This window comes from Falco cherrug, chromosome 5 (genome assembly GCF_023634085.1).
Source record: "Falco cherrug isolate bFalChe1 chromosome 5, bFalChe1.pri, whole genome shotgun sequence".
In the NCBI taxonomy this organism is placed as follows: Eukaryota; Metazoa; Chordata; class Aves; order Falconiformes; family Falconidae; genus Falco; species Falco cherrug.
In genome coordinates, this window is record NC_073701.1 from 37,403,810 (window position 1) to 37,420,023 (window position 16,214).

Below are 16,214 nucleotides of genomic sequence, written 5' to 3' on the forward strand. Positions count from 1 at the left end.
TTTTTCTGGGCTCTATTTATTATATTTTTAAATTATTTGAGTGTACAACTGTCTTTTCTACTTTATAACTCTTCCTTTTTATAACCATCTCTTTGACACCTTTATAACTACGTAAATCTAACTTTTCAGAGTTGTTTCTTTGTATACAACCTAAATTTTCTGATGTTCTCTTTCATCTTTATATTACTAATTACAAAATCTTTATAGATAAGGACCGATACAAGCTGGCCTTAGCAATGGCAGCCTCAGAAGCTTTGTCTGTATACAAGGACTGAGAACTGATCTCTGGCCCTAAGCCTAAGTGGCACAGCACAACTCACATCTGTATGGCTAAGTGTAGATGCCCAAACTGTTTCTTGGGTATGCAAGTTACAGTCTAGGAGAAAATTAGTTGGCCTAGACTGAAATTGTGCCCTGGACTGTGCTGGCAGCTTGACAATATGGATGATCACAAGGCAAATTCAATCTTACTTATTTCACTGTTGATGTAGCAAAATAATCCAGGAACTTCCAGGGTTTGTGAGACTTTCCAGCCCTCGCATCCAAAGCTGACCTTGGCAGAGCACAGCTGAGGCACTCTGGGTTAATGACTTCAGTCATTTAATCTTTGAGTCCAAACTGGAGCCTGTGATTCAAGTTCTAACAATCTTCTCTGTCCTGTATGCTTTGAAGCTCACCATATATATTTCTTAGAAGTGCTTCTAAGAACTTTAGACTTTCCATTACTTTATCCATGCACTAGGAAACCCTGCTTGCTTTTCCTGAAGTGACTGGCCACAATTCCTATTTCTTTGCAAATGCACAATGGGGACTAGGTACATGACTGCTTTTGCTTACTGGTGTTGCATGTATAATTGTTGCCTCACAATAGGTGACGGTGATTATGAGCTTCTCTGCTGTGATATGCATCCTTCTGATGGGTCTCAGCCCATTTTGTGTGCTGCCCTCCTTAAATTTGCTACATACCCCTTATTTTGCTGAATATCTCAAATCATGTTCTCTATAAAACAGAGAGAAAATACAGACACATGTTAGATCCAAACTCAAGCTGTAGGAGAAGACAGTAGGCAGGTCCCATGCTTCTCCAAGAGTCAAGTCTCTCAAACCAAGGGATAAATTTAAATTTGCTTCAGTTCTGAGCCCTCTGGCAGCCAGGACACACAGTGTTTAAGCCTCCCTCAGGGGATATGGGATGCTGTAGGATTATCCTGTCTGGTGGAGTCCAGTGAAGTTTCCTTCTCACCCAGCTAATTAAGTTCAAGCCTGAATAAAAAGCACTCTGAAATTCTTTAGGGTGAGAAGTACAATGTAAAAGTGAGAAGGTTCAGGGAAAGGCAGGGACAGGGCTCTGGTGTCAGGATCCCGTCTGTTGGCCATGGAGTGGAGCCTGTGGTCTCCAAAAATTCCTTAATACAGTACTGACTGAAAAAATAAAAGGATGATGAATAATGAGAGAAGGCTTATAGCATATTTTTTTTCTAATCAATCTAGCTATAGCAGTGACAGAAGCTGCCACCTGACATTAATATTTATTATGAAATTCTTCTGTCACATGTGAATCCAGTGGTGGCCAGTCTGTGAAGCACTTCCAGATGGCCTGTCAAGGTGATGAAACCAAAGATACCTGAAAGCTACAACATTTTCTGCTTGTTTTAGCATAGTTTTCCAGTTCACATAATTTCCTCTGATTTTCCTACCTCACTGAATTAAACAAATAAAGCAATAAGCTGTGCTCTGCACCTCTCCATTTCATGCCCTCCTGTTAACTGCTTTAGTGCAAACCATGCTGTGATCAATTCTAGTAGGAAATATCAAAATTAGAGGAACATGCAAAGGAGTGCAGAAGAGGTCAGAAACATGCACAATAATGTGAAGAAATTACACATTGCAGTACTGTGGATTCCAAGAAGAGACTCAGTTTTAATAAATATAAACTCCCGCTTGAACGAAGAGGAAATAAACAGGACAGAAACCAAACAGTTAAAATAATAACAATAATTCACTGCAGCCTCTGAGTTTCAGATTGCCAAATCTCTTTGATACTACCTTTTAATGTAGTTAAACACAGAAGTTGGCATTAGGGTGTGAACAACATAAAGAGTTTTGTCCATGATGAAATTTTATTTGTAGAGCTACTGTTTTAACATGTTAAATAACTGCGCCACTGGGGAGAGGAGAGTGATTCTGTCATGGTTACTACTGCCCTTGTTGCTGATTGTTTGTGGGGTCTTGTGTTTCACTTTGCAGTAACACGTACTTCAGGAACAACAACTCAGCCCATTACATGCAGAATGTACTTGTCCTGACTCTGCCACCAGCTAATTACAGCTTAAATACCACAAAGACTGAGGACACCATCCTGGTAACCACACTGTATCTCATTATTGCATTCAGTCATTAATGCTCATGCACTAGGAAATGAAACTAAAAATGCAGCTATAATCATCCCCCATCATGCTTCTATGCTGATATTGTCTTACATTATCACAGGATGACATTTTGTCCTGCTGTGATGATGTAAATATGTAATATCGTAAGGCAAACATGCAGGCATATTCCTGCTTTGTGAAGTTCAAGTCAAGCTTTTAATCTGGTCTGCAAGTGTCGTGTTCATGGGGCATGAAGGAGTCTTACAGGTACACGGCCTTCTGATTCCACTTCTGAGTGACTGACAATCTTATATATAGCTGTAAAACATCACTGAAGGAAGGTCTATAGGTATAATTGAGATGTGAGCATGGAAAGGTCAGAACTAGTAATTGTTGACTGATTTTTATTTTTTTTTTTGTGCAGATACATATAAGCAGTGGCAACCATTGCTGTTTCTGTCCAGGGGCTTTCCAGTTAAACTTTAAAAAGGAACTCTCTTTTTCCTGTATGAAATATGTATTTTTTTAATTTCCTGAAAAGCAGAAAGTATGCAAACCCTGTATCTGCTTAGTGAAACTGATACTCCTGCTGTCTGCCCGGGAGTCAGACTCTACATGTAGAGTTCCTCCCAGGATTTGTGGCTTTGAGCTTCAGCTCTCCAGCAGGCAGCCTGAAGCTGGATTTACAGTGCTACCAGATCCCCCAGCCTGGGCTCAATGCTTTTTGGGTGCCAGCTCTATGGCAGGCTGATGGAAGTTCTGGCACAGCTCCTTGCCCCTGAGCTGTGGCCATCTGGAAGCCCAGACTTGCTGGCACCACCTCAGATTATCTGCACAGAAAGTCTCATCCAAAGCTAAGGGCTTTGGGTCTTACTGAGCAGACCAGCCCAGAACCTACAATGTAGGATTTCTTGAATCTGTTGTGCTGGGATCAGCATGCCAGAGCTTTACATTGGCCTCATAAGTTTTCACCACCTCCCTGTCTTCATACAGCAAAAATATATTTTGCTTCCCTTGGTTTTTCCAAGCGAGAATACTGATGTGGCATTGCCCATCTACTCAGTCAGTGCTCAGCAGATTCTGGTCTTCCATGCTGGAGTTTTTGCCAAATGGAGACCACCAAAGATGATGTAGCTTCAAGGCAGAAAAATGAACTCTCAAATTGCTATTTTTTCTTTTTCCCCTGTTCTAGGTGGAAGATGACTTTGTTGTTGGCTATTTTAATGCAGTCTTGCTGTTTGGACATATTCTGAAGAAATTAATCTTCTCCCAGAGCCTAGTGTCACCTGCCAGTTTCATCAATGAATTCCGAAATACCACTTTTGAAGGTAAAAAATGTACAGTCCTGTGCAGGATTCATTAAATTGATGAAAGAAGTTTGGTTTTAAGCACTCTTAGGATATGTCAATTCTACATTAAACAAGTCCAAACCCTTCAATGAGTTTTGTTCCTGCTCTTTTTCTGTCATTTTCACCAAGGATGTTATCTTCAGTATTAGCAGAAGCACTATATAGCATTTGTGCATAATGACCTCAGTGCATGCAACACAGACGAGACAGAGTCAAAATAACAATAATTTGAAATACTGCAATTATCTACAGACTGTTTGAGGGACCAGACTCCTTTTCTGGGCTGTTGTGTCTTTCCTGCTGCTTTTAAGTACAAAGCACATTAAAAGAATATTGCTGCCTAGGGAGAGGTGGGGGAAGGAGAAGAGAGAGAACTTCCCAGCCAGCAGAGATGGAGGGCAGGGATGAGGACCTGAAGGTGGTGTCATTCTTTTGGCAAAGAGCTGCATTCTTTATAGGGAGACTATTTGGAGAACGAGAAAAGAGCTGGAAGAGTGAAGCATACAGGGGGGTTCCAGAGTCCGCGCTTCTTCCAGGGGCAACCTAGCACTCAGGTTGTTAATTTGCAAGAGTGGCATTTCTAAAGCTTTCCCCCAAAGGCCTAGTCTTGACTTGAGGCCAATATGTATGAAATACTATTGATGTTCAAAACGACTCTGAAGTCTGCCTAACTAAGCTTCAACGAAGTAGTTTTGGCCTTTTTGCAGTTTACAAAGACATCGTAGGTCTGGGTGCTGGCAGTGTGAGTGTAAGTCAGCTAGCAATGGGTTGGTTCTTCTTAGTCAACTTTCTTTTTCCTCTCACAGGTTCTCTAGCACCAGTGGGCTTTTGTAGGCCATGGGCTTAAAATCACAGAATTAGATCTTTTCCTAATGACAGAGGCAAGACTTACACAAAGTGACATTACCTCTCTGGGAGCAAAGTCCCAGCTGTCGCCTCAGATGAGAGATCTGTACCAAAACGATGACTCAAAGCTTTGTGTTTATGTCCCACCTCCTTTTGGCAAACACATATGTAGAAGTTTCCCAGATTTCCCTAGTATGTTCTAACAGGTATTGGGCTTATCTTTGCTTTAACCATAGTGTCCCAAACTAGCAAAATATAGTTTACTGATTCCTCCTGGAGACAGCATCCTTTTTTGAATATCAGTAAACTCACCTCTTCCTTTTCACTCTAAATTTAAAAGGTAAGTTGCACAAACTTTTTAACTTACCTGAAATAAACCTTGCACTGTAATGCTCCGTATTAGTTATAGGTTTAGTTTAAAAAAAAATAAAAATCCAAAAAGTGAAAGGTGTTGAACGACCTTCATTCTTTCTTGTGCTGGAGGCTGGTAAAGTAGGGAGTTCATATAGTAATTAATTTGCTATTAAGAAGGTGGACCATGAAAAACCTCTAGCACCAGTGGGCTTTTGTAGGCCATGGGCTTAAAATCACAGAATTTGATCATTAGGAAAAGACAGAGGCAAGACTTACACAAAGTGACATTACCTCTCTGGGAGCAAAGTCCCAGCTGTCGCCTCACATGAGAGATCTGTACCTCACATGAGAGATCTGATTTTCATCAGTGAAAAGGGAGAAGGTAATTCCCAAACTAAAATAATGATGATGCTGAACTTCAGGTAAAGTAAAATAAGTCATCAGCAACAGCAGCAGAAGAGCAATCTGAAGCTGATCAAAAAGGATTCTCTGAAAAAGAAGAGTCAAAAATAAAGGTCAGACTTTCAGGAGTGATGGGTATTGGCTAAGCTTGTGCTTTTGTTGAAATAACTGACTTCATGAGAGCAAAGTCAAACCATGCTGAGGGATTTAGGAAGTTCCACCTTAAAATCCTTGGAATGTGCTACATAGGCAATTTCTCAATCTGCACATTTGCTGACATACAGAGTCAGGAGGTTAGAGGGAAAAAAATGGTTAAAATAATATTATTAGAGCCAAGCAGGCAGCTCTCAAAAGTAAGAGGAGTGAAAGTATCCCTGTATTTCCTTTCTTGGTGATAGATTCAAACTGTGGGTGGAAACAGGCAATTTCCCTTCTCACTTCTAAAATGGTCCCTACAAGGGAGGTTACTCTGACATTCTTGGTATGCTGAAGAAACCTGACAAATACATTTTTCTATAGCTAGAGGGAGACTTTCCTCTTTGGTGCAGTCAGTTCAACACCTTTTTATTGGATTTTGTGGAGAAAATGTAGCATGCTATTAAGGCAGAAGTAGCACCACATTCAGCTGATAAGTATTTTAGCATGTACATGAAGAAAAGTATCCTGAGCAGCAGAAATCCTTTTATTTTTCCCATCCTTCCTGCCACATGTTTGTCTTTCTGAGAATGCAAGCCCTCTGACTAATTCCTTATGTCCACAGGTATACTGGGTCCTGTGACTCTAGATGAATTTGGAGACATAGATACCAATTTGACCGTGCTGTACACGCCACAGACTGCAAATCATGTATGTATGTCCAGGAAGCAACTGTTTGACCTTATATATGAAAGGAGAAACAAAATGCCCTGTACTATAGCATAAGAATTATGAAAATAACTACAGCAGAAGTGGTGGTGTGCCAAGGCATGCTGTGCATGCCAGGACGGGGTCATGGGAGGTGTGCTGGAGACTGACAGGATTGATGTCATCTGGTGATTCAGTAAATTAAGCACAACTAGTATTGTGTGGGATTGATACATTTCTTTTCAGAGAGAGGGGAGGAATGAGGAATAATATGGCAGCCAAACATGGCTAAGCTGAGGAATGCACCACTGTAGCAGAAAGAGCAAGAATTACTTTTGAGCTTGGGCAACACATTTATTAAGGGTAGTTTGAAGCAAGGGACAAAAGAGGGAGAGCACATCTGCTGAATGCATTTCTCCCCTCCTACACCCATAGTTCAGAACTCTTCTGTATTTCAACACTCACAAGAACGAGACGCATGTGATGACTACCAGTCCGGATTTTGTCTGGAGGAACCACAAGCTGCCCAGTGATATTCCAGGCACTGGTGAGACACCCATTAAACCTACCTGTTCTTTGAAGACAAGTCACACAGTCCTAAGATCCACCTGATGTGCAATCCAGCATGCTACCTTCACACTGCCCCCAGCCAGTGATGCCAGCAGCTGGGGATGGGACAGCATCTTTCCTTCCCCTGGCCCAGCCCCTCATGTTCTCTGCATCCTGCCCAGTTCTAAACCTGCATTTCTGTTTAGGCACTGCTAAGTCTCTTGTAGATTCCATACAGTACCATTGACTGTGGAGCATATGATGGTATGTTTTGGAAGAGGTCACCCTCAAACATATAGCCTTCACTAGAAGATGGTGGTGGTGTGAATTGCTTGAAAGACTGTTCATGAAAGGCAGCAGAGTTAAGGTTATGATGAGTTATCTGACTCGGCATCTCTGTATTGCTGATGTACCATGGTGGCTTCTGCTTGTCTCTTTATCCTCATCATAGGGAGCTGGGGAGAGGATAAAGCACTGTGCAGGTTCAGGGTGCTTCTCTGGAGTGGTCTTTTAGAAGAGCTGGCTTTTTGCAGAAAGACAGCGCAAAACTAGGTTATTGCTCTATTCACACCCAAACTTTAATCTGAAATCCCAGAAATCACCACCACCTTTTCTTTTGAGTTTTCAGTGACTCCTGGATAGAAAAGATGAACCCCCTTGCTATTCAACATAGCAGAGTACAGCCTTGTCAGTCTGATCAGATTGGGATTGTTTCCCCATTTAGACTGTTACCACATGTTGATTGGCAATGGAAAGGCATATGCTTCAGAGTATGATATGCAGGATAAAAATTATTGCAGTGGCAGTGGTTGCAAAGGTTTGTGCACAGTGGGTTAGTGTTCACCTGAGTCATTCCCATCAATGAGTGTCCAAAGATGCCGCTGTTAAAGGTCTCCATTAGTTTGCTGTACTGCTTAACTCCATTAGGGAATAGGCAAAGCAGTAACTAGAGAAACAAACACTCCATTCACAGTGGGGCAGTGCATGGGTTCAAACGTTTTTATTCCTCAGTAAAGTAAATCAGATGGCTTCAAATTAGGGCTTACCCCTACCAAGAGAAGCAGGAATAGTGGTTCATTGCCAGGAACCTGTGGGAGCTGTTAGGAGCAAGCATCACCACTGATGAGACTCTAGTTATACAGCTCTGGGAAGAGCAGAGGGAGTTCAGTTGAGCTTTCATTTTTCATCTTTGGTCAAATATCTGGTCTCCCTTGGTATGATCATGAGTCCTGCTTGTGTTGGGACAGCAACGCTGCCCACAGGGTCTCCCTGCACCAGCTCCCTGAGCCATGTGCTGCCTGGTCCCAGTCTTCTTGGTGCACTCCAGTCCCATTCTCTTCCATCACATGGGCCCCACAACATGCTGTGTTGTCTGTAGATCTTTGTATCTTTAAAACATTCCCTTGAGTATGTCTTTGTTTGAAGCTGCTGCACAGCAGCAAAAGAAAAATGGGAATTCCAGAAAGTCAATGTCTACAAACCAGTAGCTTAACATTCAACACATAACCAAGGCCTGACTTTGTGGCCAAGCTATACTAAACCAAAGTAAAACTGCCTCCCACAGGCATTGATTCTTTTGTTTTCACATGTTTTTAAAAATAAACCTTCCTTCCCTGTGATTCTAATAAATATGTTCCCTCAAAGGGCAACTTTTTAAGGCCAAAGTTTAAGTAATCATCATGCCTTGCCAAAGCCCATCAAAACTTTCCAACCAGAAAGATACATTTCCTCCAGGGAGGTAAGCAGACACAGCAGCCAGCACCCTGCTCCTTCCTAAGCTGTAACGAAGAGCAGCTGACCCAGTTCTGCTACCCTCGTTCCTCCCGGCACCCTGTAATAAAGGTGGTTCATCCACACCTTCCCATTATTCAGGAAGTTGTAATCCTCGCTCTAAAAGTGGATAAGGTCAGCCTTAATACACAAACCTTTCTGGTTCCAGAGGACCTGAAAACAGTTAATTTGTGATGCACTCCCCTTTGAGTGTTTTAATACTAAGAGCCAGGAGGTGGTAGCAGAGCCTCAGGAACGGGAAATCGTGGCCCCGCAGCACTTCCATGGGAAAATACAACCTGTTGATTGTTAAGCAGCAAGTCACGATTCACAGACCTTGAGTTTTAGGGAATTTATACGAAATGTTTTTTCACATTCTCATGTATTTGGTATTTTATAGTGGTGACTTAATGTCCTTTCTTGGTGGAGAGAAACAGTTGTACTCACAGTTTTCAAAGGAGAGCATCAGACTAACGCTACATTACTAGGAGGCCCTGAGCCTGATGCTGGGATGAACACACAGAAAGAAAGTGGGGAGATGTGATGTGCAGAACAAGAAAATCAAAGCCAGAAATCTGGGTCCAAATTCCAGAGGAGTTCCTAAAATTAATCCTACGTCAGATGCAGACACTTACATTAGTATGTTGAAAATTCCTGCTCACTTGCTGCCTGATTCTGAAAGCAGGCAGTGTGCATCATGTTGCTTTTCACTTATTATTTTTAACACTAACTTTTTCCTGTGTGCCTTTATTTCTGTTTCTGGTCACAGGCAGAACATTAGCCTCAGTAAGGCTGAGTAGCTCTGCTCTTTTACTATCCATAACCAACATGGCAATCTGCAACACCAGGCTCTCATCTGCCTCCTTTGCTTGAGAATCTTGCTCAGTAGAGTAGGTACACTCTAGATATCAGGCCACCAGATGAAGTCCTGCACTACGAGCCCGTTGCTCTTCAAAGAAAGTTGGAGGCTGCAATTTTCCTTCCAAGTACCCCTGACCTCTAAGAACTGACCTAAGACAGGCTTCAGTTTGCTTTTTCCACATTAAGGCAATCAAAATTACAACCTTAAATAGTCAGTTCTCAGCCTTGTCCACCCTGCCTGTCTGTTCAGGCTTAGGACCTTTGTGTGCTCTGTGATTTTGGGTGTAAGTCCTCAGATGCCTGAACAGCCTGATTCTTGAACTGTTTGGCACCTGGCAGCTTCCAAGGACACTTGACTAGCTTTGTGCTGCCACTGGATTAATTTCCCTCTATAGCACATGAATTTCTTATTGAAGAGTAGTACACTCAGTAGCCCTTGTTATCCCAACATAGTGTTTACGTAAGTGTTCAGAAATTAATCCACAGTCTCTGAAGCTCTGTGTACAACAGCTGCAGAATGGCTTTAAACAACTCCCCAATAAGGGGAGAATCCATGGGTGAAATGTTGAAAAGTCTGCATGTGCTAAAAGCTGTGCCATGATTTTCATCCTGACCTCTTCTTGGATAAAAAGTTCTTGTGAGAAATGCCTTCCAAATCCACAAGTGGCTGTACTCTGTATCAACTGAAAGTCTGTGTGGAAGCTTCAGATGTATCCCATCCTGAAGCAAATTATATCAGTAAAGAATCTGGGTGATGAAGGTATGGGTAGTTGTGGGAAATTCACTGTCAAAGAGGCATGTCTTTCTCACTGGGTGAGTACCCAGCAGGACTGGAAAGTAAAAGACAAACATTATAAAACCTGAATCAGAAAGTTATCACTGAATATTGCCTTTAATGATAAAACCAGTAGAGATCAGCCCTTGCTCCCAATTTCAGAGAAATCTTTATCTAAAGGAGTCAATGAGGAGCCTATTTTGCATTAAGCCCTTCACTGGGGAAAAACAACGTTTCCTGTCCGCCAGTGACTCTGATTTCAGTCCGCTGCTTAACTACATCCCTATCCCACAGACAGTTGTACTCAAGGTTTGCCTCCACCATCCACTCTTACGAAGTCATTACAAGGAGAAGTCTGGCTGCTTAATTTTTTTGAATGTAGTTACTAAGAAAAGTTAGCATTGTTCCTGGACTATTCTGGTTTGTTTATAAAGAGAACACCTGGAAACTGCTGCTGAGCTGTGTAAGATTTAGTGCTGTTAAATTTATCTCCCACATGGGTATCCTTATAGAGTACCCATGCCTCAGGAGGAGGGGTTGTAAGACTGCACTGCTCTGGGTTGTGCTTCATCCCACAGTGAAAGAGGCAGGCATGTGTCATCTCCAGGCAGTGCTGGGCTTTACCAAAGCCTCTCAACTTGGATGTGACCAAAGAATATCCCTGCTCAGCTACTGTGACTTGCACACGTGTGGGTGAGGGCAATTTCTTAAATATCATATTGTTTTCCACTGTCAAGTTGTTTATTTTTCAATTTTTCTTTTCTGCAGGTCCGCACGTCTTGACTATTGCTGTCTTTACACTCACCGGAATTGTGATTCTGGTTCTGATCATCTCTTTGCTGATTCTAAGGTACCAGCCCCTTTGGCATTCTGTTTGTCCTTGAACAGATTTCCTCCTAGGGCAATGCCTTTGATCTCTCCTTGAACAACCATTCATTAGGTTACCTTACATACCCGGGTGATTGAACTCAGTGTGAAGTATATGCTAAGTAGTGTTTGCATCCATAGTGTTGTTACGTCAGGTTAATAATCAAGGGAGAAGACGCAGTAAGGCTCAGAGTTTTTGCATCTGCTAAAAAGCTCTGATTCCTATACATACACAGGAACATATCTCAGACCAGTCTTCAAACTTTTTCCACTTTGCTGCTCATCTTTAGCTTCCTTGGGGTTCACTTGTGTTTCTTTAACCTATTGGTGACATAAAAGTTCAATCTAGAATAAAGTATTTGTCTTGAGTCACTGTAGGAGTCAAAACACCATGAAGTTTTGGTGTTTTCATTGCATGGATCCACGTTGCCTTTCATTTTCCTCTGACTCAGTCCAACTCCTTGCATACCAACTTTTCTAACAGCTAGAATTTCACAAGTATAACATAGTTCACCTTTATCATGATGGAGAAATTGGAAATAGAAATCAATGGTGTCTCCTTTTGCTAGAAGAAACGCCACACCATTCCCAAAGTATATGGTTTTCTTTCATATTAAAAAAAAAATGTTTTACCTGTGCATCTGTTTGCAGTAGCTCAGCATCCCTCTTTGCTATACATCAGAGAAAGTCAGCAAAATTGAATAAATCAGTCCTGGTTTTGGCTGGGATAGAGTTTTTTGGGTTTGGTTTTTTTTAGTTCTTAGTAACTGGTACAATGCTGTGTTTTGGATTTGGTATAAGAACAATGTTAATAACACACCAATGTTTTTGGTTGTTGCTAAATAATGTTTATAGTCAGTCAAGGACTTTTCAGTTTCCCAGGCCCTGCCAGCAAGAAGGCTGGAGGGGCACAAGGAATTGGGAGGGGACGCTGCCAGGACAGCTGATCAAAACTAGCCAAAAGGACATTCCATACTGTAGAACATCATACTTAATATATAAACTGCATGGAGCTGGCCAGGGCCTGCTGAATGCTGCTGGAGGACTGGCTGGGCATTGGTCAGTGGGTGGTGAACAATTGTACTGTGCATTACTGTGGGGTTTTCCCTCTTCCCTTTGGATTTTATTAATCTTCCCTTCTCTCTCCTTTCATTACAATCATTGTTGCTAGCATTATTGGTTTTGGGTTTTTTTCAATTATTAAATTATTCTTATCTCAACCCTTGAGTTTTACCTTTTCCAGATTCTCCCCCCCATCCAGCTGGGGAGTGAGTATGAGAGTGAGCCCCTGGGTGGTACCTATTGCCAGCTGGGGTTAAACCACAACATCAGGTCTTAAGAAAACTTGATTAGAAACAGACACTACCCAGGCTTTCTTATTTTGAATGGACCGATCTGCTAACTAAAGATTTTCACAAGAGAAAATCAAAGACTAAGGCATACAACTTTTACGCATCCAGCTGTACTCAAGAAATGGAAGAGCTAATCATTGCCATATCTAAGAACTTATATAAACAGACAGGTAAAGTTTGTAATGGCTATGAAAATTGATAAAATTTGTCTGGACACAGCATGAACTTGTAAAAAGTTCTGTACTCTTCCATATTTGTGGATGCATAAAGTCTAAAGATTCTGTTTAGATTATTAGATTATTATTGTATACATATCATTGTAATACTCCCAAGCATCAAATATAGAAGAGATTCGTGAGGATTTTTTAGAATAAATCTTGCCCTTCTAGTGTTGAAATAATAGCAAACTTCTCAACTACAATTGCTACCAAAGGTTGTCCCCTAACAAACAAAGCAGAAGAGAGACTAAGCTACAAAATGAACAAAATGCCTCATTATTCCTTCCTTATCTCCCAAGTTCCTAGGACACTTGAACTATGATAGAACTCCCTGTGTAGTTCTGACTGCTAAGTGAAAAGGCAAAGTCCTGAAAAACACATAACTAAATATTAGACCTAGTAGATTTTAGTTCAATTTAATCCCCAGCTGATACTGGTTTGAATTGCAGTGCATCCTGGTGATGCAACATAATTTACAGGATTAAACTGAGAAAAACAGTTCTCACTGCAATTATTGGTCTTTTCTTATACATATGTATGCTAAAATGTATTGGAGAAGGGAAAGTTTATGTTACTAGTCAATACCATGGGTTCTTCTGCTTGGAGCATTTGCCAGCAGTGTTAGGATTCTCCTGCAGTTTCTCCAGTCAGTCCAGTGGTTTTTTTTAATAGGGGAAGAACTTGCATGAGTTAAGCAGTTAATATGATGAGTACTAGCTGCCTTGCAGCTTTTCTCTAAGAGAAGACAGTGTTTGCTCTGCAGTTCTGCAAGGGAGACGGCAGTTTCCTTCTCCCCATTCCAAGGGCTCTTCCCTCATTTTTACAAAATGTGCAGAATACAAGGGACACCCACAAAAAGGCATCTCATCTCAACACTGTTGTTACCTTCTGTCCTGGCATTGTATTCACACCAGTTCTTACCACCCAATGTTGATGGCAGGACTTCCTTTAGCTTGTATTTGTTTGTGGGAACTTTCTTCAGAGTACATTCAATAACATGGAGAAGAAAACTATATAAAATCCTGACAACCTTTTGTGCTTTAAATTGTTCTGACCTCCATTGAGACTCTGGCAATTGCCTAGCAGTTGTTCTGCTAGATCTGTTCTGTTCTTCTGCTTGTCTATGGAATTGAATGAACATTTAGGCTTTCCCAAAGCTAGGGGAATTAGAGCAGCCTTAAACTGGAAAACTGTATTAGAGCCACAGGGTTTGTGCTCAAGCCTTGCCAGCCTAGCACCCCATCCTTGTGTCATCCTGACACTAGAAACTTCCCTGTCCTAATCTCCTGTTTTGCGTTTCAGTTCACTGGGAGGATATTCTGAATGGGTTTGCTTGTTTTGCAGGAAATACAGGAGAGATAATGAGCGCCGGTGGAAGAAATGGTCCCATATACCGCCTGAGGAAATCCTGCCTCTGGAGACCAGTGAGACAAGTCATGTTAGTTTGAAGGTAAGAAGAGAAGCACAATGCCCAAAGCTAGGTCTTGGATTCTGTCTTTGAAAGATCATCAGCACTGAGGTGCTGGCATGCTCTGACTAAAGTGCAAGCTATGGCTTTGGTAGAACTAGGATCTGTTAAAATTATATTATATACATCATTTTTTAACCCTCACTTGCTGAATTGAAGAAAAAAGACATTTTTCCCCATCTATCACTTCCTAATAGAATATATCAATTCCCCATCAGTAAAGCTCATTTTGTCATGGGGTACCATGACTGGGTATTGATTTCCAGTCTCTTCTTGTTACAAATTATTTCCCTGTGCTTTGTTATGCCCCTGTATCGCCTAAAAGCATGAAAGCAGTAAGCAGAGGCTCGGGCAGCTGTGGGAGTGGCGGGGATGTCCCACACTTCTGTGGCATGTAGTGGCCCTCCCTAGAGAGGCTTATGTTTCTCTGTGTGGCACACACTGACAATAATATTATCTCTGTGGACCTGCCGAGTGAGGAGTAGATGATAATTGCAAGTTAATTATTCTTCTTTGTTCTCAGATTGATGAAGATAAGAGACGTGACACCACCCAGAGACTGCGCCAAGGAAAATATGACAAGAAGGTAACCTCACTGCAGTGCCCACGCTCCCTTCCTCAGCTTAGGAGGGCTCTTTCTGGGAGGAGGTTGTTCCTCTGCAGAGGCAATTCCGTTACCCCCCAACCTTGCAAAATAGCTTGATCTTATGGAAGGAATAAGCCATTTATTCCCTGTCAGGTGCTTTGCATTTTGCTTACTGACAGGAAACAGAATGTTACACTCCATGAACCCTAGCCTAGTCCAGAAACTGCAGAAGCAGAAACAGGAACCAGAAATCCAATACATTTTGGTACTGTGGAGATTAACAGATTGATGGAGGACAGGCCATTTACATGGCAATACTTGTACATTCAGCATAGCTAACTGCCTGAACGAGGTATATTAATGTTGAGTTAAAATCTGCATCACTGACAGTTCTAAATAGTTCCTATCTACCTGGTACATTTTCTGGAGGAAATATAACTCTGTTACTTATTAGGTGATTAACTGAAATTCCAACAGCAAAGCAGTAGGCAGGTGCTTCTGAAGTGTTTCTTGTATGGACATTTCTTGGAAAAGGATGAATTGCTCTTGTACTAAACCTATGATTATTTTTTTTTTTACACTGGTATTTTTTCTTCAGGTGGTGATCCTAAAGGATCTCAAAAACAGTGATGGTAATTTCTCAGAGAAGCAAAAAGTAGAACTGAACAAGGTAACTTACACATAGCAACTGGATGCTGCAGGGTGGGATGGAGCCTATGACTGAAGTCACTGCTTTCTACTGTCAATTCCAACAGCCATATGCTTGTGCATGTTTGTGAGGTGGATGGGTAATGAGTTCCTCTGAGGATATTGCCTGATGAACTTTCTCTTTGTGTGTATGATCTCATCACCAGTTTAGAGTCTGAACTGTATGCCAGTGAAGCTGAGGATGAACGAAGTAACTCATGCTCTGTCATATATGACCTTGCTAAATACATTTTGATAGCTGATGCTAGAAGGCAATGCGCTCTTTTTGCTCATATCATACTAATTCATTAGGAGTGGAATGTTGTAGTTAAATGTTATTATTGAATGCCAAGTGCAGTTCTTTAAATATAAGTAACTCTTTGCTGACTTGTGCATAGACTCTTCCAAAGTGAAAGATTAATTTGGCTGCAGTGCTGCATCTTTTTGAATGAATAGCTTTCCTTTTTACACAACACAGCTATACTGTGAATTCAATAAGCTCTAAAAATACCTCAAAGTAAACTACAATTGTCTATATAAATGGACAAAGTCCATAATACTACGCAGCATCATTAAAGTTTTATTACTTGCTCATTTACTGACTGATTCATGACATCCTGTCACTCATAATGGCTGTTCTGGTCAACTGGGAGGTTTGAGTAGAGAGGCAATAGTTGAGACTGTAGTGGGCTCTGGAATTAACTTGCAGTATCCAACAGCAGCCACTTTTATCTCCCTAATCCAGAAGGCTCTGCAATGACAAATGTCTTCAAGTACTTCACTTGATACAATGATCGGTAGCATCCAACCCCCCTTGCTTTCTAAGCTCGCAGAAGTGGGAAGATAGGTGTGGCTGGGTGAGGAGTCCGATATAACAAAACACAGTAACAGCGCTGTTACTGAGGCGTTCTCTATTGC

At 41.5% G+C, this 16,214-nt stretch overlaps 1 protein-coding gene across 1 annotated transcript in view; it reads left to right on the forward strand.

Annotated features, from left to right (window-relative positions):
- Positions 1-16,214, forward strand: part of GUCY2C (guanylate cyclase 2C) — a 48,324-nt gene that overhangs the window by 10,413 nt on the left and 21,697 nt on the right. The window contains exons 7-14 of the mRNA XM_014281647.3: positions 2,248-2,362; positions 3,562-3,697; positions 6,081-6,166; positions 6,599-6,710; positions 10,887-10,968; positions 13,900-14,005; positions 14,547-14,609; positions 15,208-15,279. Coding sequence (XP_014137122.1) covers positions 2,248-2,362; positions 3,562-3,697; positions 6,081-6,166; positions 6,599-6,710; positions 10,887-10,968; positions 13,900-14,005; positions 14,547-14,609; positions 15,208-15,279 — 772 coding nt within the window. The remainder of the gene's footprint in view (positions 1-2,247; positions 2,363-3,561; positions 3,698-6,080; positions 6,167-6,598; positions 6,711-10,886; positions 10,969-13,899; positions 14,006-14,546; positions 14,610-15,207; positions 15,280-16,214) is intronic.